At 47.3% G+C, this 23,025-nt stretch overlaps 1 protein-coding gene across 1 annotated transcript in view; it reads left to right on the top strand.

The window, feature by feature from the left end:
- The first annotated feature begins 11,618 nt into the window (after positions 1–11,618).
- The window catches only part of TMIE (transmembrane inner ear), a 630,053-nt gene continuing 618,646 nt past the window's right edge, over positions 11,619–23,025 (top strand). The window contains exon 1 of the mRNA XM_069210961.1: positions 11,619–12,030. Within this exon, the coding sequence (XP_069067062.1) occupies positions 11,929–12,030 (102 nt within the window). The 5' untranslated portion in view covers positions 11,619–11,928. The remainder of the gene's footprint in view (positions 12,031–23,025) is intronic.

Here is a 23,025-nt window from a genome sequence, read left to right as displayed (position 1 = left end):
TTACAAGACCCCCAATCCACAATATTCTTTTTGGAACATGTTACTATTAGAATTTACCAATCTAGTAAAATCAAAATGTTCTAGGTACATATGACATGAAATCTAGAAACAGCAGTCAGGTAGGTAACACCCCAAAAAGAAGCAATGGGTTTTGGAAAGGGGGGTTGAGGGAGAGAGCGGGAAGAGAAGAGCGAGTATGGTCATATCAGGGATTAGTTATGTGTGTCAGCATTCGTAAAAATTGATACCTGTGAAAAGGACCATATGTGGGGGGGGGGCGTTAATGTTTTCACTCACAAAGAAACTCTTTGAAAACATTACATGCAGCATCTTGTTGAGTAGAAAAGAACATGATCAGAAATGTACATCTAGAAAACATGCTGTAAGAACAGAACCATAAACAAGGTAGGAGTCTCGGGTACCTGCCAAATACTGGAGCTGGCAGGTTTCACTACATATCTGGGATAAATCAGTTCTAATGTGGAGGTGGTGTCTATACACACTCCAACAGGACAATTTGGCTAGAAAAGGACCTCAAACGTTGATGAAGATGGAGACCTGAGAATCGATTTCTCATGGACAAATGTTACTATCTTGTCACACAAAAAAAGTGGTGCATGAAGGGCCAGTGTTATATCATTTTCTCTTTTCTTTCCGGACACATTTTGTACTTCCCTTGTGTCCCACGCTTGATTAATTCCACTTTGGATCGTGTTGGTTTGGCTTTTCCAGGTGAGAATAACAGTGGTTATCTGTTCTGCTCTGATGAATCTGGCTGTCTGCTTCAGTGCTCCTCGACTTATCAATAGAAAAGCACATTCATACTTACCTCGTTAAGTTTATATCAGACACGTTTGTATATATGATCTCCTAAGTCAAAAAATGTGAACTAAGGGCATATTTCTGAGCCCCTTATGATGCCGCTGTGACACTTTTTCTGATGTGAGTGTGGCACAAACTTTGAACTTATATCTATGGGGTCATTCAAAGCCACTTTGCATGGCTTTGAATGGCCTCATAGAGATGGAATAAAAGCAGGGTGGTGCAAATCATTGCATTGCCTTACTCTGTCCAAGGAAGGCATTCCATGGTTGTTGCTATGGGTGTTCCCACACAACACCCATAGATTTTGACACTTCCCCAGATATACAAGAGCTTGTAAACATGGGCTGTGCCAAACCTTATGCCTCCCCAGGGCAAATTTTTCCTCTTTCTATGAGCGACCCTTGACCCAAGGGTAGGTCGCTCCCCCTGCCGCTGCAGCTCCTCCAAGTTCCCGAGTTCCTGTGTTCCTGAGACCCACCTAACTGTAAGTACCCCCCTCCTCCCAGCCCCTCGCCCTGCCCCGCGCCACTCACCTTCTCTTCTGCTCCTGCTTCTTTTCCTCCTCTCTGTCTCTTCCTCCTCGCTCCCCCTCTGCAATCTTCTTCTGTGTTCTTCTGTTCTTCCCTTCTGTTCTTCTGTTCTTCCCTTCTGTTCTTCTGTGTTCTTCCGGTCTTCTGTGTTCTTCTTCTCTGTTCTTCTCTGTGCTTCTGTGTTCTTCTTCTCGGTTCTTCTGTGTTCTTCTGTGTTCTTCTGTGTTCTTCTCTGTTCTTCTCTGTTCTTCTCTGTTCTTCTGTGTTCTTCTCTGTTCTTCTCTGTTCTTCTCTGTTCTTCTGCTCTTCCGATCTTCTGTGCTTCTGTCTTCTGTTCTTCTGTCTTCTGCTCTTCTGTCTTCTGTTCTTCTGTCTTCTGTTCTCCTGTCTTCTGTTCTCCTGTCTTCGGCTCTTCTACCTCCTCCGTCTTCTTCCCCCGAGCCTGCCCTCCTGCTCCTTCCTCATCCCCCTCCCTCACTCGCCTCCCCCTCTCTCACCCCTAGCTAACCCGTTCGCTATCTACCTCCCTCACTCCTCCTATCTTCCTATCTCTCTAGCTCCCTATCTCACTATCTAACTCCCCCACTCTCCACCTCCTCCTACCTACCTATCTGTCTATCTATCTATTTCCCTATCTATCGACTTCTCTATCTATTTTCTCTATCTATTTCTCTATCTCTCCCCCCCTCCCGCCACCCCCTCTACTACCTATCTCCCTATCCTCTCACTCTACCTCTCTCCCTCACCCACCTCTACAACCCCCCCTCCCCTATCTTCACAACCCTACTCCTATCTCTCTCCCTAATCTCCAAACCTCCTAACACTCACCCTCCTCCACCCTAAACCCCCTCCCCCAGCTCCTCTCACTCTACCTGTCCCCCCCCCTCCCTCGCGCTTTCCCGCCGCGACCTCCTGCACGCCCCCGCCCCCCAGCTCCCATTCGCCCCCAGCTGACCCCTCCCCCCCCCTCCTACCTCTTATGGCGGCCGCTGCGCGACAGTGGTAGCGACCCTTGACCCAAGGGTAGGTCGCTCCCCCTGCCGCTGCAGCTCCTCCAAGTTCCCGAGTTCCTGTGTTCCTGAGACCCACCTAACTGTAAGTACCCCCCTCCTCCCAGCCCCTCGCCCTGCCCCGCGCCACTCACCTTCTCTTCTGCTCCTGCTTCTTTTCCTCCTCTCTGTCTCTTCCTCCTCGCTCCCCCTCTGCAATCTTCTTCTGTGTTCTTCTGTTCTTCCCTTCTGTTCTTCTGTTCTTCCCTTCTGTTCTTCTGTGTTCTTCCGGTCTTCTGTGTTCTTCTTCTCTGTTCTTCTCTGTGCTTCTGTGTTCTTCTTCTCGGTTCTTCTGTGTTCTTCTGTGTTCTTCTGTGTTCTTCTGTGTTCTTCTGTGTTCTTCTCTGTTCTTCTCTGTTCTTCTGTGTTCTTCTCTGTTCTTCTCTGTTCTTCTGCTCTTCCGATCTTCTGTGCTTCTGTCTTCTGCTCTTCTGTCTTCTGTTCTTCTGTCTTCTGTTCTCCTGTCTTCTGTTCTCCTGTCTTCGGCTCTTCTACCTCCTCCGTCTTCTTCCCCCGAGCCTGCCCTCCTGCTCCTTCCTCATCCCCCTCCCTCACTCGCCTCCCCCTCTCTCACCCCTAGCTAACCCGTTCGCTATCTACCTCCCTCACTCCTCCTATCTTCCTATCTCTCTAGCTCCCTATCTCACTATCTAACTCCCCCACTCTCCACCTCCTCCTACCTACCTATCTGTCTATCTATCTATTTCCCTATCTATCGACTTCTCTATCTATTTTCTCTATCTATTTCTCTATCTCTCCCCCCCTCCCGCCACCCCCTCTACTACCTATCTCCCTATCCTCTCACTCTACCTCTCTCCCTCACCCACCTCTACAACCCCCCCTCCCCTATCTTCACAACCCTACTCCTATCTCTCTCCCTAATCTCCAAACCTCCTAACACTCACCCTCCTCCACCCTAAACCCCCTCCCCCAGCTCCTCTCACTCTACCTGTCCCCCCCCCTCCCTCGCGCTTTCCCGCCGCGACCTCCTGCACGCCCCCGCCCCCCAGCTCCCATTCGCCCCCAGCTGACCCCTCCCCCCCCCTCCTACCTCTTATGGCGGCCGCTGCGCGACAGTGGTAGCGACCCTTGACCCAAGGGTAGGTCGCTCCCCCTGCCGCTGCAGCTCCTCCAAGTTCCCGAGTTCCTGTGTTCCTGAGACCCACCTAACTGTAAGTACCCCCCTCCTCCCAGCCCCTCGCCCTGCCCCGCGCCACTCACCTTCTCTTCTGCTCCTGCTTCTTTTCCTCCTCTCTGTCTCTTCCTCCTCGCTCCCCCTCTGCAATCTTCTTCTGTGTTCTTCTGTTCTTCCCTTCTGTTCTTCTGTTCTTCCCTTCTGTTCTTCTGTGTTCTTCCGGTCTTCTGTGTTCTTCTTCTCTGTTCTTCTCTGTGCTTCTGTGTTCTTCTTCTCGGTTCTTCTGTGTTCTTCTGTGTTCTTCTGTGTTCTTCTCTGTTCTTCTCTGTTCTTCTGTGTTCTTCTCTGTTCTTCTCTGTTCTTCTCTGTTCTTCTGCTCTTCCGATCTTCTGTGCTTCTGTCTTCTGTTCTTCTGTCTTCTGCTCTTCTGTCTTCTGTTCTTCTGTCTTCTGTTCTCCTGTCTTCTGTTCTCCTGTCTTCGGCTCTTCTACCTCCTCCGTCTTCTTCCCCCGAGCCTGCCCTCCTGCTCCTTCCTCATCCCCCTCCCTCACTCGCCTCCCCCTCTCTCACCCCTAGCTAACCCGTTCGCTATCTACCTCCCTCACTCCTCCTATCTTCCTATCTCTCTAGCTCCCTATCTCACTATCTAACTCCCCCACTCTCCACCTCCTCCTACCTACCTATCTGTCTATCTATCTATTTCCCTATCTATCGACTTCTCTATCTATTTTCTCTATCTATTTCTCTATCTCTCCCCCCCTCCCGCCACCCCCTCTACTACCTATCTCCCTATCCTCTCACTCTACCTCTCTCCCTCACCCACCTCTACAACCCCCCCTCCCCTATCTTCACAACCCTACTCCTATCTCTCTCCCTAATCTCCAAACCTCCTAACACTCACCCTCCTCCACCCTAAACCCCCTCCCCCAGCTCCTCTCACTCTACCTGTCCCCCCCCTCCCTCGCGCTTTCCCGCCGCGACCTCCTGCACGCCCCCGCCCCCCAGCTCCCATTCGCCCCCAGCTGACCCCTCCCCCCCCCTCCTACCTCTTATGGCGGCCGCTGCGCGACAGTGGTAGCGACCCTTGACCCAAGGGTAGGTCGCTCCCCCTGCCGCTGCAGCTCCTCCAAGTTCCCGAGTTCCTGTGTTCCTGAGACCCACCTAACTGTAAGTACCCCCCTCCTCCCAGCCCCTCGCCCTGCCCCGCGCCACTCACCTTCTCTTCTGCTCCTGCTTCTTTTCCTCCTCTCTGTCTCTTCCTCCTCGCTCCCCCTCTGCAATCTTCTTCTGTGTTCTTCTGTTCTTCCCTTCTGTTCTTCTGTTCTTCCCTTCTGTTCTTCTGTGTTCTTCCGGTCTTCTGTGTTCTTCTTCTCTGTTCTTCTCTGTGCTTCTGTGTTCTTCTTCTCGGTTCTTCTGTGTTCTTCTGTGTTCTTCTCTGTTCTTCTCTGTTCTTCTCTGTTCTTCTGTGTTCTTCTCTGTTCTTCTGCTCTTCCGATCTTCTGTGCTTCTGTCTTCTGTTCTTCTGTCTTCTGCTCTTCTGTCTTCTGTTCTTCTGTCTTCTGTTCTCCTGTCTTCTGTTCTCCTGTCTTCTGTTCTCCTGTCTTCGGCTCTTCTACCTCCTCCGTCTTCTTCCCCCGAGCCTGCCCTCCTGCTCCTTCCTCATCCCCCTCCCTCACTCGCCTCCCCCTCTCTCACCCCTAGCTAACCCGTTCGCTATCTACCTCCCTCACTCCTCCTATCTTCCTATCTCTCTAGCTCCCTATCTCACTATCTAACTCCCCCACTCTCCACCTCCTCCTACCTACCTATCTGTCTATCTATCTATTTCCCTATCTATCGACTTCTCTATCTATTTTCTCTATCTATTTCTCTATCTCTCCCCCCCTCCCGCCACCCCCTCTACTACCTATCTCCCTATCCTCTCACTCTACCTCTCTCCCTCACCCACCTCTACAACCCCCCCTCCCCTATCTTCACAACCCTACTCCTATCTCTCTCCCTAATCTCCAAACCTCCTAACACTCACCCTCCTCCACCCTAAACCCCCTCCCCCAGCTCCTCTCACTCTACCTGTCCCCCCCCCTCCCTCGCGCTTTCCCGCCGCGACCTCCTGCACGCCCCCGCCCCCCAGCTCCCATTCGCCCCCAGCTGACCCCTCCCCCCCCCTCCTACCTCTTATGGCGGCCGCTGCGCGACAGTGGTAGCGACCCTTGACCCAAGGGTAGGTCGCTCCCCCTGCCGCTGCAGCTCCTCCAAGTTCCCGAGTTCCTGTGTTCCTGAGACCCACCTAACTGTAAGTACCCCCCTCCTCCCAGCCCCTCGCCCTGCCCCGCGCCACTCACCTTCTCTTCTGCTCCTGCTTCTTTTCCTCCTCTCTGTCTCTTCCTCCTCGCTCCCCCTCTGCAATCTTCTTCTGTGTTCTTCTGTTCTTCTGTTCTTCCCTTCTGTTCTTCTGTGTTCTTCCGGTCTTCTGTGTTCTTCTTCTCTGTTCTTCTCTGTGCTTCTGTGTTCTTCTTCTCGGTTCTTCTGTGTTCTTCTGTGTTCTTCTGTGTTCTTCTCTGTTCTTCTCTGTTCTTCTGTGTTCTTCTCTGTTCTTCTCTGTTCTTCTCTGTTCTTCTGCTCTTCCGATCTTCTGTGCTTCTGTCTTCTGTTCTTCTGTCTTCTGCTCTTCTGCTCTTCTGTCTTCTGTTCTTCTGTCTTCTGTTCTCCTGTCTTCTGTTCTCCTGTCTTCGGCTCTTCTACCTCCTCCGTCTTCTTCCCCCGAGCCTGCCCTCCTGCTCCTTCCTCATCCCCCTCCCTCACTCGCCTCCCCCTCTCTCACCCCTAGCTAACCCGTTCGCTATCTACCTCCCTCACTCCTCCTATCTTCCTATCTCTCTAGCTCCCTATCTCACTATCTAACTCCCCCACTCTCCACCTCCTCCTACCTACCTATCTGTCTATCTATCTATTTCCCTATCTATCGACTTCTCTATCTATTTTCTCTATCTATTTCTCTATCTCTCCCCCCCTCCCGCCACCCCCTCTACTACCTATCTCCCTATCCTCTCACTCTACCTCTCTCCCTCACCCACCTCTACAACCCCCCCTCCCCTATCTTCACAACCCTACTCCTATCTCTCTCCCTAATCTCCAAACCTCCTAACACTCACCCTCCTCCACCCTAAACCCCCTCCCCCAGCTCCTCTCACTCTACCTGTCCCCCCCCCTCCCTCGCGCTTTCCCGCCGCGACCTCCTGCACGCTCCCGCCCCCCAGCTCCCATTCGCCCCCAGCTGACCCCTCCCCCCCCTCCTACCTCTTATGGCGGCCGCTGCGCGACTGCGCAGCGGGCGCGCGCAGCGGGCACGCCGCTGGCGTGCCGGAGGCGCGCCAGAGGCAAGCCCGTCTGCGCCCGTCCGCGCCTGGCCCGCGCCCAGCGCCACGACCCCTGGTCCCCAGCTCCCCCAAGCCCCGCTGATCCGCTACGACCCCACCACCCTCCACGCCCTCAACCCAGGGCGCTCCAAAACCTGCTTCCTAGCTCACCCCAAACGCACCCATGGACCCTTCGCCTGCAACTCCTGCAAACGCATCTTCCACCACGCAACTACCACGAGCACAAGCCCACGCGCCATCAACCACCTCAAGTGCATCCTGGTCAACGCTCGTTCCGTCCACAAGCACGCCGTTGAACTTTGGGACCTCCTGGACTCCACAGCCCCGGACGTCGCCTTCATCACGGAGACATGGATGAACGCCTCCTCTGCTCCAGACATCGCTACCCGCCATCCCCGAAGGCTACAAGATCTCCAGAAAAGACCGCACCAACCAAGTAGGAGGAGGTGTCGCCATCATCTTCAAAGACTCCATCAGCGTCACCACCTCCACCGAAGACCCCCCCCTCGCCGCTGAACACCTGCATTTTCAGATTCGCACCGACCCAAGGACCACCCTCAGAGGATCCCTCGTCTACCGTCCTCCCGGACCTCGCGCCTCTTTCAGCGACGCCATCGCCGACTTCATCTCCCCGCACGCCCTCGCCTCACCGGACTACATCCTCCTAGGCGACCTCAACTTCCATCTGGAACAAAACAACGACCCCAACACCACCACCCTGCTCGACAACCTCGCCAACCTCGGCCTCAAACAACTGGTGAACACCGCCACCCACATCGCCGGACACACGCTCGACCCTATCTTCTCCGCCAGCAAACACGTCTTCTTCAGCCACACCTCTGCCCTGCACTGGACCGACCACAGCTGCGTCCACTTCACATTCCGACGCGAGACCTCCCACCTCCGCACTCAACCCATCCCTCGTCGACAGTGGAACAAGATCCCTGAAGAGCAACTCTTCTCCGCTCTCGCCGCCAACCAACCCACCCTCACCACCGACCCCAACGACGCAGCTCTCAACCTCACAAACTGGATCTCCAACTGCGCTGACAACCTTGCTCCCCTCAAACGCACGCATCGACAGACCAACACCAAAAAACCTCTCTGGTTCTCTGACACCCTCAAAGAATCAAAGAAAACTTGTCGTGCCCTTGAGAAGGCCTGGCGCAAGGACCACACCGCTGACAACATGACCGCCCTCAAGAACGCTACACGCGAACACCACCACCTGATCCGCACTGCCAAAAGGAACTTTTTCACCGACAGACTAGACAAAAACAGCCACAACAGCAGAGAACTCTTCAGCATCGTCAAAGAGTTCTCCAACCCCAGCGCCAGCGCCAACGCCGTCACGCCCTCACAGGATTTGTGCGAATCCCTCGCCACTTTCTTCCATCGCAAGATCAGCGACCTCCACGACAGCTTCGGACACCAGACCCAACCATACACCACTGAACCCGCTTCCCCGGACATCACCCTCAACAACTGGACCCACATCAACACGGAAGAAACCAAATCCATCATGAACTCTATCCACTCCGGCGCCCCTTCGGACCCCTGCCCGCACTTCATCTTTAACAAAGCCGACGACATCATCGCCCCGCACCTCCAGACCGTCATCAACTCTTCTTTTTCTTCTGCTACCTTCCCCGAATGCTGGAAGCACGCTGAAGTCAACGCCCTACTAAAGAAACCTACGGCTGACCCAAGCGACCTGAAAAACTTCCGCCCCATCTCTCTTCTACCTTTCCCAGCCAAGGTAATAGAAAAGACCGTCAACAAACAGCTGACCACCTTCCTGGAAGACAACAACCTGCTCGACCCTTCACAAACCGGATTCCGAACCAACCACAGCACGGAAACCGCCCTCATCTCAGTCACAGACGACATCAGAACCCTGATGGACAACGGTGAAACAGTCGCCCTCATTCTCCTCGACCTCTCGGCTGCCTTTGACACCGTCTGTCACCGCACCCTAATCACCCGCCTACGCTCCACCGGGATCCAAGGCCAGGCCCTGGACTGGATCGCCTCCTTCCTCGCTAACCGCTCCCAAAGAGTTTACCTCCCTCCGTTTCGCTCAGAACCCACCAAGATCATCTGCGGCGTACCTCAAGGCTCATCGCTCAGCCCGACACTCTTCAATGTCTACATGAGCCCCCTCGCCGACATCGTACGCAAGCACGACATCATCATCACCTCCTACGCCGACGACACCCAACTTGTACTCTCCCTCACCAAGGACCCCGCCAGCGCCAAGACCAACCTACAAGAGGGTATGAAGGACGTCGCAGATTGGATGAGGCTCAGCCGCCTAAAGCTGAACTCTGAAAAAACGGAAGTCCTCATCCTCGGCAACACCCCGTCCGCCTGGGACGACTCCTGGTGGCCCACGGCCCTCGGCACCGCACCGACCCCCGCAGACCACGCCCGCAACCTCGGCTTCATCTTGGACCCTCTTCTCACCATGACCAAGCAAGTCAACGCCGTGTCCTCCGCCTGCTTCCTCACTCTCCGCATGCTCCGCAAGATCTTCCGCTGGATCCCCGCCGACACCAGAAAAACCGTGACCCACGCCCTTGTCACGAGTCGCCTGGACTACGGCAACACCCTCTATGCCGGGACCACCGCCAAACTCCAAAACCGCCTGCAACGCATCCAAAACGCCTCGGCCCGCCTCATCCTCGACGTACCCCGCAACAGCCACATCTCCGCACACCTGAGACACCTGCATTGGCTCCCAGTCAGCAAAAGGATCACCTTCCGTCTTCTCACCCACGCACACAAAGCCCTCCACAACAAGGGACCGGAATACCTCAACAGACGCCTCAGCTTCTACGTCCCCACCCGCCCCCTCCGCTCCGCTGGCCTCGCACTTGCTGCCGTCCCTCGCACCCGCCGCTCCACGGCGGGTGGGAGATCTTTCTCCTTCCTGGCGGCCAAGACCTGGAACTCCCTCCCCACCAGCCTCAGGACCACCCAGGACCACTCCGCTTTCCGGAGACTCCTAAAGACTTGGCTGTTCGAGCAGCGATAACCCCCCCTTTCCCCCCTAGCGCCTTGAGACCCGCACGGGTGAGTAGCGCGCTTTACAAATGCTAATGATTTGATTTGATTTGGGCTGCATTTTGAAGTGCATATAGAAAGAGCTAAAAGCATCACATGATTGTTTGGGTGCAGGAAGGTGCCACCTACCTGAACAAAAACAAACCTGCTAACAATGCAGACACCCTTACACCATGGTGCAAGGGTGCCTATGTTGGTGCTAGGCTGCAACAACAGTGCCAGTGCAGTTAGAAGGAACAGGAATGTACTGTTTTGCATAAATATGGTGCTTTCCTTCCCCTTTCCCTTTGATCCAGAGCAGTACAGCAAGGTAAACTACAGCGCTGCCTTGTGCCAAAAGCCTATAAATGTGGGTCTAAATGTGAACGAAAGCATCAACTCCACTGGCTCAGTGGGGCGTATTTATGGGAATTTAGTTCAGGGCAATACAGCAAGTCATCTTGCTGCACTGCACTGTGTCAAAAGGAAAGGGCAGAAATGCACCATATCTTTAGCATAAGGGCCATTCCTGTCCTTTTTCACTGCGCTGCTGCACAATGGGCTTGCAAATGCCAACACAGGCACCCTTGTAGGCAGGATTGTTTTTGTGCAGGAAGGGGCACTTTCCTGCACAAAAACAATTTGGGGAGGCTTTTTACTCTTTCTATGTGCGGTGGAGGATGCAGCACACATAGAAAGTGGACAAAACGAGGAGAAATAAAGATATTTCTCCTCGTAGCGCCTCCCCTGGGTAGGCATAAGATTTTGGCACATTCCCAGGTTTACAAGGTCTTGTATTTCTGGGGAAGCATCAAAATCCATAGGTGCTGTGTGAGAACACTCACTGTAATGCTCATGGAACACCTCCCTAGCACAGAGTAAGGCAACGCATCGACTTGCGCTGCTTTGCCTCACTCCATATATATGAGGCTATTCAAAGCCATGCAAAGTGGCTTTGCGTGCCCTCATATATATGCTTGAAAGGTTTGCGCTGCTGCTGTGTCACTCAGGTGGCGAAAGGGCAGCGCAGCCTCTTATACGTATGGGCTTGAATGTACAATGCTACAAAGAATAAACGTGGCTTTGAAGTGTAAAAACTAGTTAAAAAACATGAAAAATCTTTTTTTAAAGCAATTCATCTGATGTTTATTATGAAAGAAACCACTTTGTTGTTCAATCTCTCACTCTCACGTTAAATCTCCGTACATGAAACATGGCGTAGACGTGCTGAAGGCACATGACATGAGGAGGTTCACTTTCTGATAGTATTACCTTTATGTCTGCATACTTTTCCACCCTCAGCCCAATTCAAAGGCTGACCAAACTTTAACATTACTGAGGTCTGACACCTATTTGCGCCATTATTTGCCAACTTTTTAACTTCCCTTCATGCACCTCTGGATATAGCGTTTTTGAAACGCTTTACGATGCTCAGTATATGACATAGCTTTACAGCAGATGTAACAACCTTCCGCCCCAAGCTATCTTACCAGTTTGTTGATTGCATTGAGGGTTCCACACGCACGATGTAACAAAAATTGATTCTAAAGCGATGATAGATTTTGGAAAAATTCCTGCACAGGTGCTGCAGAAACAACCCCATCTGGCATCTCAGAAGAGGCTGCTCCTGTCTGGTGAAATAAAACATTTCCACGGTACACTGCGATAGGTTTCTCTTCCTGAGGGACGCGCCTGGTCACAGATCTCTGTGCAGCCCTCTTAATGATCCCACCCACCAGCTCCCCGGCACCGAGTGTAAATGACACCAGTGTCATTAATTAATGATTCCCCTGTGCTCGCCACCGACTCTGTGACTGCCGGGCTGTGAGCGGCAGGCTGCAGCGGAGAGGGAAGGGATGCTGGAGGAGTCCGAGGGAGCTGTCAGCGGCTAGCTGGCCATTTATCACCTGGCCAGCCTGGTCCACGCGCTCAGGAGAGGTAGAGGAGGCGAGACAACAGGAAATAAGATGGCGTGGCCCCCCAGCTCCCGCCACCGCTGTACTCTTTCGAGGAGTTCCATCGTCCTGCTCTCCCTCTCCCTGAGGGCAGGGCTAGCTCAGCTCATAGAGGTAAGAAACCCCATCCTGCCGCCGCCGTTACTTCCGGTACAGACGATTATTCAGTAAACTCGACATCAGTAGATGACAGGACAGAGCACCCTCTTTTTCCCTACGTATAACCAATGTGTTGTTATTAACATTGACACCAAGTGGAGGAGACAGAGTTCAGCTTCCTGTTGGGAGACCTCCACCCCTACTTTAGCGGCTCCGGGTAGTTGTAGTACGATAGTGGCCATGTGTTGTAGCCCCTTTATACAGCGGCACGTACTCCTTTTCGTTTGACAAGAAAGGTCGTGAAATGACCCTTAGTCGAAACGTATTGCACTTTAGCAAAATACAAGTATAAAATAAATACCCACATTTAAAAGATTCGTACATAGTTAATTCATAAGAACGCGAGGGAATGATGTGAATTTATCAGACTAACAATTACATTTTATTTCTTATCTAAGTCTATGGAAATAGATATGGAAAGCCTGTTGAAGGGATGTTGGGTGAGTTTGTATTTGCAAGATATACCGCATTCACACGGACGTTATGAGAACATATTTGGGGTGATAGGTGCTAGTTTTTTTTCAGAAATGTAGCCCATTTTTTACCGACATTGATGGTTTCAGGTTCAAACGATCTGGGCTGTATTTGCATTTATTAGGTCTTTGATTCAGCGTTCTGTGGAGCTAAAGGAAAATTGATTTCCAATTTACAATTTCTACCACAAGGCCCCTTAATGATAATTGTGTAACTGACGAACCGCTTATTTGCTTTACCCTTTTGGTACTGAATTTAATATGTTTGTAAAGCGCGACATGCAGCAGAGTGCGCTTCGCAGCGCACAGGAACAGATGAGAGTATGCAATTTATATATTTTCCACAGTTCTTTCTTTCATGTGTCCTTTGTTACATTGAGTTCACTTTCTGTCATTGTTTTACGTTTGCATTTTAATCGGATTGTAAAAACATTTTCTGTGTCTGCATTCGGAACCATAACTTGACATTATGCATTCTGAATGTTCTTTTAAGTAAAAAATTCCACGTATCCCCAATAGGCTGTTTTTGAGTACAGTTCAGGTATAAAGAGTTCATCTAAAATGAGTTGCGAAATGGGAGCTCTAGGAATGAGAGATGCCTGGGTGAGACGCGGCATCACCGGTGACAGAAAGCGTAACACCTTAATGTATCAACACATTGCACAAAACAGAGAAAAAAATACAGTACTATAAAATGATACATATTTTATACGGTAGAAAAGCATAACATATCAAAGCATAGCATAATGTAACCTAACATAATGTTCTCGGAATGGGATTTTCTCTCAAAGGACAAAAGTTGAAAGTTCTATATTTTGACCCCAGAAATCATTAATGATCAATCAGATGTCTTTTTTTTAGACGCGTGTAACCATCAAAAACAGGCAAAAAAGAAGTGTGTTTCTGAATAAATACACTCAGCGTGGTTCCAAACTCACTCACACAACAGACAACATCGTGCTTTATATTTCTTGCCTCATCAAGTATGTCCCTATAGGGCGGAGGCCTGTTTTGATTGAGACCCTGGCGATTGTCTCTTACACGTCTGAAACACACTCTATCTAGGGCTTTCTTATGGCTGGCTACTCAGCAAGGCCGGGCACTACATGGACCATACTTCCGCAACCAGTCAGAGCCAGTACTGGTAACTGGTTGAGAGCAAAATTCAAGCTAAATATCTCTGCCACCTATGTGGGTGTTTTCAAAGGTGTGGCCAAGTTACCTGAAGGGCAAGATTCACTCATGTCTTTCCTCAAGATCATTTTAGTCAGACAATTATTACTGTTACTCACAAAACATTTTTTTAATTCAATTATAGTCAGGTGGCCCATCATGATTCCGCCAGTGGAGCCCCACGGGATCTACCAGTCGAAACCTTACACTGACGGTTCAATGAACTCTGGTTTGTCAAAATAAGTACCTCAGACCATCCGCCTTAATGCATACATTCTTATTTACTTTTTTCTTGTTTGGCTCCACCTTGCGGTCTCAAATAGAAAAAATGCCCCACACACCCTTGGAGAAAACTCCCAGGATGTCACGGTCATTATTTATTTGTTTGACAAACACAGACTCTCACTTTGGGAGCTTATGTTTGTAAAACAAAAAAGATTGCTGAGTGTCTGCATGGAACATGGCAGCCTGTCAGCAAACATTAAGGGCCTGATTACAACTTTGGAGGAGGTGTTAATCCGTCCCAAATGTGACGGATATACCACCAGCTGTATTACGAGTTCCATAGGATATAATGGACTCGTAATACGGCTGGTGGTATATCCGTCACATTTGGGACGGATTAACACCTTCCTCCAAAGTTGTAATCAGGCCCTAAGTGCCTTCAGAGGAGCCGCCATGGCAGTGGTTCCTCTAGTAGCATAAAGATCTCTGGCAGGTAGGTGTAGTCCTAAAAATGGTGGGCTGCATGTCCAGCAGGGCACTGGAGCAGCGGCATAATATTAGCCCCCACAGTCTATGTAGAGCGGGGGACCTCGAGCTCCAGGGCCCCTCATAGGACAGTACACTCTGGGGGCCCTTGGCCTGAAAGCTCCTGACTCGGTCCAGGAGGGCCCCATCCGTTTGTACTTTGTAGGGTGGGGGGGCTTAAGGTTCCTTACACCACTACACAATGTACATCCCTCCTCTGCTCTGGAGGAATGGCCTACTGCCCGATTTGGTCTAAATGACCCCTTTGGTTATCACAAGCCTAACAAAGAGCCAATTTTGCATGCCTCCTACAAAGCTCATTGCACTGAATAATATGTATTAATACTGATAATCCCCATAAGACAGGACACATTGCTCTCTATCTCATTTCACCCTGATCGAACAGGCTTCACTCCGAAAATGGAAGCAGTACTAGGAAAGTCCTCGACCTAATAAATAGGGTGAAGAAAATAAAAACACCAGCAAACGACATGTCTCTCGATGCTGAGTAGGTATTTGTTTGAACTCAACATGGATAGTTGAGTTGCTTTTTGAAGTGATTGGAAGAGGTTTGCTAGGAGAATACCTTTATCATAGCTATTTCTTAAATATAATTTTTATAGATCCAGGATTTGAGTTATTGAATGTCTTACCTCTCTTGCTTTGGAAAGGAACAGATACAATGATGCCCATTATTATCCGTGCACCTCGCCTAAGAAATTGAACTAATAATTTAACATAATACAAAGAATGAAGTGATTGTGGAAATCACTTTTGAGAGACAACATCACAAATTGATATCTTTTCGTTTATGGTGACCTTGTTCTCACACAATAATCAGTAATGGCAATTATAGAATTATCCAAAGTACACCAAGAAATCCAAGCAGTAACTGTTAAAAAAAATAATTAGGGCGAAAAGGAGATTAAAAAAAAAACAGTCCATGCTAATGCAGTAAACCTGATTCAGGCATTTATTGCCAAATGAATTGAACAATATATTAATTACTTGCGATGTGCTAGAAATGGGGTCTCTAGTTGACAGAGGTATTCACCTTTGTCCACATAGGGACCACAATCCTAGTCAGGGTAAGTTACACACACTCCAAATTATCTGTGCCTGCCCTCTGGTAACTTGGCACTGTGCAGTAAGGCTTAACTTAGAAGGCAATGTGTAAAGTCTTTGTGCAATAAGTCATGCAATAACACAGTGAAATACCACAACAATACACCACACAGGTTTAGAAAAATATATGATATTTATCCAGTTAAATGTAGGGCAAAACAAGAAAGATTAAATAAGCACAAGTTGAAATATCATTTTTGTAAGATTAGAAAGAGTCTTAGACCTTAAAAATCAACAGTTGTCTCTTGTTAGCACAAAGGGCCTGATTTGTGTCAAAATTAAATGCACGGAGTCCGTAGAGAAAGAGATGCGTGGAAAAATAAGGTGTGTATCGGATTTTCCAACTCGGCACAGACAATGTGTTGTTTCTTTAGATGCTGCAAGGGGCTTTGCATCGATTTTCGGCAGGCAGTCTTGGGTCCTCACTGCAATGGGGGATCCTTTTGACACCCAGGGACGATGTGTGGAAATCCTGGGCATGCGGGACGAAGTCACAGGCATTGCTTCAATCTGATAGGCTGTGCATTGAATTTTCTGTCGCACGGCAGGCACTTCACTCAGGAAGTCGGGCTGCGTTGTTCCAGCCTGGTTGTGCGTCAATTTACTTGTTGCAGGGCAGGCTGTGCATCGATTTTCAGGGCACAAGGAGTTTCCTTGAAGAGATGAAGTCTTTTTGGCCCTGAGACTTCAGAAAACAGGAGGCAAGCTCAATGCAAGCCCTTGAAGAACCAAGTGAGAGGTCAGCAAGGCAACAGAGCAACAGCAAGGCAGCAGTCCTTCACAGCAAAGCACTCCAGGTGAGTCCTTTGGGCAGCCAGGCAGCTCCTCTTGACAGGTTGTAGGTTCTGGTCCAGAAGTGTCTGACTTGATGGAGTCAGAGACTCAGTTTATATACCCCCAAATGCCTTTGAAGTGGGAGAGACTTCAAAGAGTGGTTTTGAAGTGTACAGTGCACTTTCAGTACAGTTCTGTCTGCCAGCATCCCAGTAGGGCAGTGGTTCCCAATCTGTGCGCCGCGGCTCGCTGGTGCGCCATCAAAACTAGCCAGGGGCGCCGCACACAGTTTGGGAACTACTGAGCTATTTATAGCCCTTGGGCCAGTTCGTACAAAATAAAACTACTCAGTTGTAGCAGCTCTTTTTTAATTTTGTCCTTGAGCGCCCTCTGGTGGTTAAACACAACTAAAGGGATTCTACATTTCACAATATTTAAACAGTTATGTTATAACTACATAAAAATGAGACCTGCCCATTTTACTAGGGTTACCGTCAACCAATATTTTCCCCTTACTAAAAAACCCTATGCATGCTGTAATTAAACTACTGTTACATTTTTATTTTTTACAGTTATATATAGAATTACAATACCTTCATTGGCGTCATCCCAATTCTTTTCAGGGAGAAAAATGGATGTACTCCCTAGGCCAGGCTTACATCCCCCACCCGCCAACAAAAAGTAACATAATGGGGAGCCGCAGCCAGTGGCCAATAGATCAAGGGAGCCGTGGGTCGAAAATGTTTGGGAACCACTGCAGTAGGGGGTTGGCAGTCCATTGTGTGAGGGCAGGCCACTAGCCTTTGAAATGTAAGTGTCAGGCCCTCCACCCTTCCAGCAGAGAAAGACCCATTCAGTATGCAGATGAGTGCAGGTGTTACTGAGGATCCTGTGTTTGTGGTTGTCTGGGTCAAATGCACAAGGGAGCCGTCAGCCAGCCCAGCCCAGACGTTGATTGGAGAGAGGCTGTAAGGTACAGATGGATTTTAAGTGCAGAGAAATGCTCACTTTCTAAATGGGGCATTTCAGAAATTGTAAAATAAAGTCCAACCTCACCAATAAGTAGGATTTTCTATTATCATTCTGACCACACTAAACATGACCTGTTTACCCCATTCTGATCAGCATCCACCATTCATACAGTATATGAGGGCAGACCTAATGCTAGCCTATGAAAGGAGAAGGCCTCACAGTAGTGGAAAACGAATTTAGGAGTTTTCTACTACCACAACATATAAAATTCCCATGTATATGTCCTGCCTTTCACCTACATAGCACCCTGCCCTATGGGTTACATAGGGCCTACCTTAAGGTTGACTTATATGTAGAAAAAGGGGGAGTCTAATGCTTGGCAAGTACTTTTAAATGCCAAGTCGAAGAGGCAGTGAAACCGCACATATAGGCCTTGCATTGGCAGGCCTGAGACATAGTTATCGAGCAACTTATGTAGGTGGCACAATCCGTGCTGCAGGCCCAGTAGTAGCATTTAATGTACAGGCCCTGGGCATATGTAGTGCACTTTACTAGGGACTTACAAGTAAATTAAATATGCCAATTGGGTATGAGCCAAGGTTACCATGTTTGAAGGGAGAGAGCATATGCACTTTAGCACTGGTTAGCAGTGGTAAAGTGCGCAGAGTCCTAAAACCAGCAAAAACAGTGTCAGAAAAGTGGAAGGCAAAAAGTCGGAGGATGACCACCCTAAGGCTGGCAGGTCTATCAAGGTGCAAGTCATTTGGTTCTCTTTAAAGCAGATGTGATTATGGGCTCTTCTACAATACAGAGATGAGCTACAAAAATGGTCAATTTGAGTTACAATTTGCCTAGATTAATCACTCACTTCGAATGTAATGTTATTTTTTGAGTCATTACCCATCATAACTGCCGGAAGAAATTTGCTGAATTATAGAGGGAGATTTTGCATTTTATCTACATAATTGAAACCTGCTGCTATATTATGATTATAGTGCACTGCCCACCCTGCTCAGTGTGCAGACTGGGATAGTGCACCATATCAACACCAATGGGACCGACTGCTTGAAAAGTCACTGGTACTACTTTCACTGTGCATGTTGCATTTCAAACGGTGACCTAGACCCCCTGTATATAGGTGCAGTGAGTCACTTTATCCACTTGAAGGAGGATGCTTATGGAGTCCCTGAAAACGTTGCTTCCTCCTTTCAAGGGTGTCACTGACTGTGCAGCACCTCTCTGTGGCACACATCCACTCTTCCTCCTAATGACCTCTTTGCCTTTCTATCTTCGTCTGTAATATGGAGTAGATGAAAAGGGAAATTATTGCCTCATTTGCATTGATCCATACCCCTGTGCTAATGCAGGAACACCTCCTTGAAATCTACTGGCACTTATTTAGTGTTGGCACTTTATGTATTACACAAGAGGCTATGGAAGCATCTCCAGCTTCTCTGTAACACAAAAGTGCCCTGGGGAGTGAAAACGGGTGGACACACCTGCTGCACTCCTTTAGGGCTTTCTATAACACTACCCCAGTATGTTTCAGATAGTTTTATGGAGGACAGTGAAGGATGGAGGGTTTACGTGCTCAGATCTTCTTAAATATTATCAGACAACTGAAAACACCCACTATTTTCAAAACAAACAATGGTCACTTCTCCAAAATTTGGTCATACAAGATAGCCATGGTACAAATCTTCCGAAGATGTGTTCTGTGGAAACAGAAGGAAAATAGTTTTATAAGTTCTTTAGAAGAATCCTGCCATTAAAACAAATGTAAAGATTTAGGAGTTAAACAAATAACCAGACAAGGTGTTTTAATTTGAATACCTATTCAAACACCAGTCTCAGTCACTTAATTAACCGAGGCAAATGATTCCACTTAACTTGAATCAAGCATTGGGAAAGGCAACATATGTGCATTGGATGAGCATGTAGGGTTATGTTTTTGAAATGTTATTGTAGACATAATAAAAATCAGTACAAACGATTTGGAAAACATAAAAAAACATAAAAATGAAGGAGAAGTCTACAAGCCCATTCACACACGAACCAGAGCCGAAGTGTACTCCTCGGGTTGCTGCGCAAATGCTGTTTTCTTTCGTTGCAAGATTGCCAAATGGATGAATTGGGCTGATCCATTGGTCCATGCTGTATGCTGTGGTGGGCAGAAGCAAAATAGAAATTCACTTTTTTTCACGCATACGCATAAGACTATCAAGTATCAAGAGCTGGCTAGGGCCACAATTAAAATTGAAAGTCTGGTCGTCTCTTCAGCCTGGTAATGTTTTTCTAATTCATAAGTTAAGAGTCTTATAGAACACAGAGAGCTATTTAGCGGAACTAGGCAGACCGTCTGCCCATTTATGGAGTGTCTGTATCTCAAAATACTGAGTTTTGAAATACATTGATTTGCTATAGTTTTAAGAAATAGACCATAACCACCAACAAATGCTTCTTACACGATTCTTTTGAGGACAGTATGTATACAGACATAAAAAGTATTGGTAAAGCCAATTGATATTGCATATGAAGGGCTGAGCTATTCATTTAGCCAGTGCATTTTGCCAAGGACACTGGCCTAAGAAAGTACAGTTTGTCTTGGAGGCCATTGGAAAAAGTGGGGGTTGGAAAATCATAGTAGATCTCAAAGCAAATTTGACTGTGTTGGAAGTTCAAAACTTATGAAAGACCAGCCAAACCACAGAGCGGATCACATTTTAGAGACTGCACAGGGCCTGTGAATAAGTTTGGAAAGATTTAACCTAGGCAAAATAGTTTCCTTTTGCATAGCAATGTTATGTTTTGTTTATTAGTTGTTTTATAAAGTGTCTACTAGGCCCTTGAGTGAAATGGAGCGCTGTCGTACGTTTTAACTTATATCAGCTTGAGAAATCAATAACAGTCAAGGTTATGAAGCAAGGAGTTACGTACAAAGCATATATAATTAAAACATATAGGGATGATTGTGGGAGATGTAAAAATGGGTTGGATATTGGATGAAGATGTACGTTCAGATATGTGGCTCATTAACTGGCAATAGGTGAGGATATATAGCAAGAGATTTGACTTAGGGAATGCAGAAGGTTACTTACTTCAAAGAAAAGTGCATGTAAATCCTCAGCATTTTGAGTTTAGGGAGTAAGAAAGATTATCCAGATTCAAAGAGCAGAGGTAGAGAATAATGAGAGAATGTTTTCAGTTTTTGAATCTTTAGTGTTGGAATATTTAAGTAGTTTGAGTGTACAATGTAGAAGGTGTCCTGCTGCGATTCCCATGGAGAGGGTAATTGGAAGGGGCCTAAATGCTGTCCAAAAAGTTAAAGTTCAGGGTCCCAGATGTTATTGGTAGATGCGCAAGGCTTGAGTGACGTTAGGTACAGCATGATGATGCTCTGGCCCATAAATATATTTCTCTGCTTCTGACTGAACTTTTTAGGATGCTAGGAGGAACAGGAGATTTAAAATCAACTTTTTGAACCTATTAACAGTGTAACCTATTTGGTCACACATTAAATCCAGGAGGCCGAGGGTAAAGTTCTAACCTTTATTACAAATTTAGAGCCAAACTGATGTAAAGGAATCTCAAGAACATGTTGTATAAATACATTACCACCAAAGGTGAAGTAAACTGTTGAATGAGGTTAAATTGTATAAGTGTTAACGCGTCCCTTTATGATTAATTTACTCACTTTGGGACCCGTTTTAGCCCAATGAATCTTTTGACCCTGTTTGAAGACACCTTAAGGCGAGATAGCTAATTAACATATCAAACAATATGTCAATAATGTCATCAATATTTATTATAACATTGCACTTTACTTTAGTCAATGACATTTAATAAACTCCGGAAACACCATGACCTTGCAGTCATGAATAACCACACCAATTTAGAATGAATTTTAGTGATATTTATTCCCTATTGGTTACAATACTACTAGCAAGTTTATTAATCTCAAAATCAAGAAGCACAATAGCATAGTCACAATATGACAACTCTGATAAGATTCATCAAAGCAAGAATCACAAACATTAGAATATAACACAACGTCAGCATAGGTTATTCTAAGCAGAGTATATTAGCGCATTGTTCAACAAAGCATCGATTCAGTCATTTGTATATTTGCGTCAGTTCAGTGAACCCCTCACCTAACCTCGAATTAGCATTGGAATGTTGGGCTTCATGCAAAACAATTTAGTTACACCAATTTGGAAAACATCTAACTATGGTTCCTGTCAAAAGAAAAGCAGTTGGTACCTAGAAAGGAAAAGCAAACAGACAATCACAAGTTCATTGTCATATAGCTACCCTCCAAGTTTGGTCAGCACTCAGGTTCTGTCTTCGTCTTCAGGACATCAGTTGGTTCGCCATCAGTCAGGAACTCGGCTCAGGTAAAAGGGGCACTTCCCTCATAAGGAGGTAAAATGTAAATGGGCAATCTAAGGACAAGGATGGTTCTAATCTAAAACTATCAAGTCACTAAGCAAAGTGACAAAGTGTCTGGATCATAGCAAATCAGCATCTCCCCTAGTCTCTCTCCTACCCCTCCTGTTCTGATTTACTTCCTGGTGTCAAGGGTTTTTATCCCCTTTTCGTTGTACATTCCCCTAAAATCTGATTGGACAAGGGGTTGCACCCCACTATCTTTAACCAATTAAAATCAAATTAGATCATCGAATTTGTTACCCCATAACAGTTCTCCCGTATTCTATTGGTGCTTAAGATTGACGTCTTTAGTGCGTGGAATGTCTGGTATGATTTCATCGTCTTGAGGTCCTTTGGACATCTTCGGTCAGTGGCTCCATTGTCCGTACCAGTTTAGGCGACCTTGTACATAGCATTAATCTACACTGTTGCATTCAGATAAAATGTTACTACAAGCAGGATGAATTTCATGACAACGGATACACTACAGTTACATTCAGCTTCTAGTTTTTGGAAAAAACAAGAATTCATGTCCTTTAGCAAGTCAGCACACTGCACGTTAGAAAATACATTTAATATGAGAGTCAGGCAGCTAGGCCTCGACTCATGCTAACTAAGGCCTAATGATTTATTAGCAAAACCTTTACGTATACCTATTATTATTAGTGTAAAACCATATCATAACATATCAATTTCAACAGTATTAGTCAGTTTCATTACTCCCCGTATACATTGGCGGCCACTCCCCTTGGGCACATTTCAAATGCACTTTTTAGTAAAATTACATTAATACAGTTTCTATGCGGCATTATTACACATTAATTTATACACATTTCATGTTAATATAGGTTATATAAACTACCCTGTCTCATAAGCATAAGGCATACAAGAATTTCAGTTGAGGCGATACAAACGATTTGAAATAGAATCTGATGATCTGTATATAAGTTGCAGTCCTCTTGCCTAATCATTGAAGAATCTAAGTTAATCTGAATGTCCTAAATTAAGTTATAGGAAACTTCTAATTAAGTCTCAGGAATTAATGGAAAGTGTCAGCATAACAGAAATCACAGTAGAAGATCTGATAGGAACGGTGATCCATAGCATAAAGCCTCACAACGGTGTAAAGAGTAGAGAGGTCTGTACCCATTCTAGTCTCCAGGAAATCTGCCCTCCTCTAACTAGGAGAATACCAATTAAACCTACAGGACCTTTGAGAAAGCTATGCTATACCTGCCAGTCATGTACCACCTTC

The sequence above is a fragment of the Pleurodeles waltl genome, chromosome 10, assembly GCF_031143425.1.
Source record: "Pleurodeles waltl isolate 20211129_DDA chromosome 10, aPleWal1.hap1.20221129, whole genome shotgun sequence".
Lineage (NCBI taxonomy): Eukaryota > Metazoa > Chordata > Amphibia > Caudata > Salamandridae > Pleurodeles > Pleurodeles waltl.
Note: the sequence above shows the minus strand (reverse complement) of the source record. Positions and strands in the feature narration are given on the sequence as shown.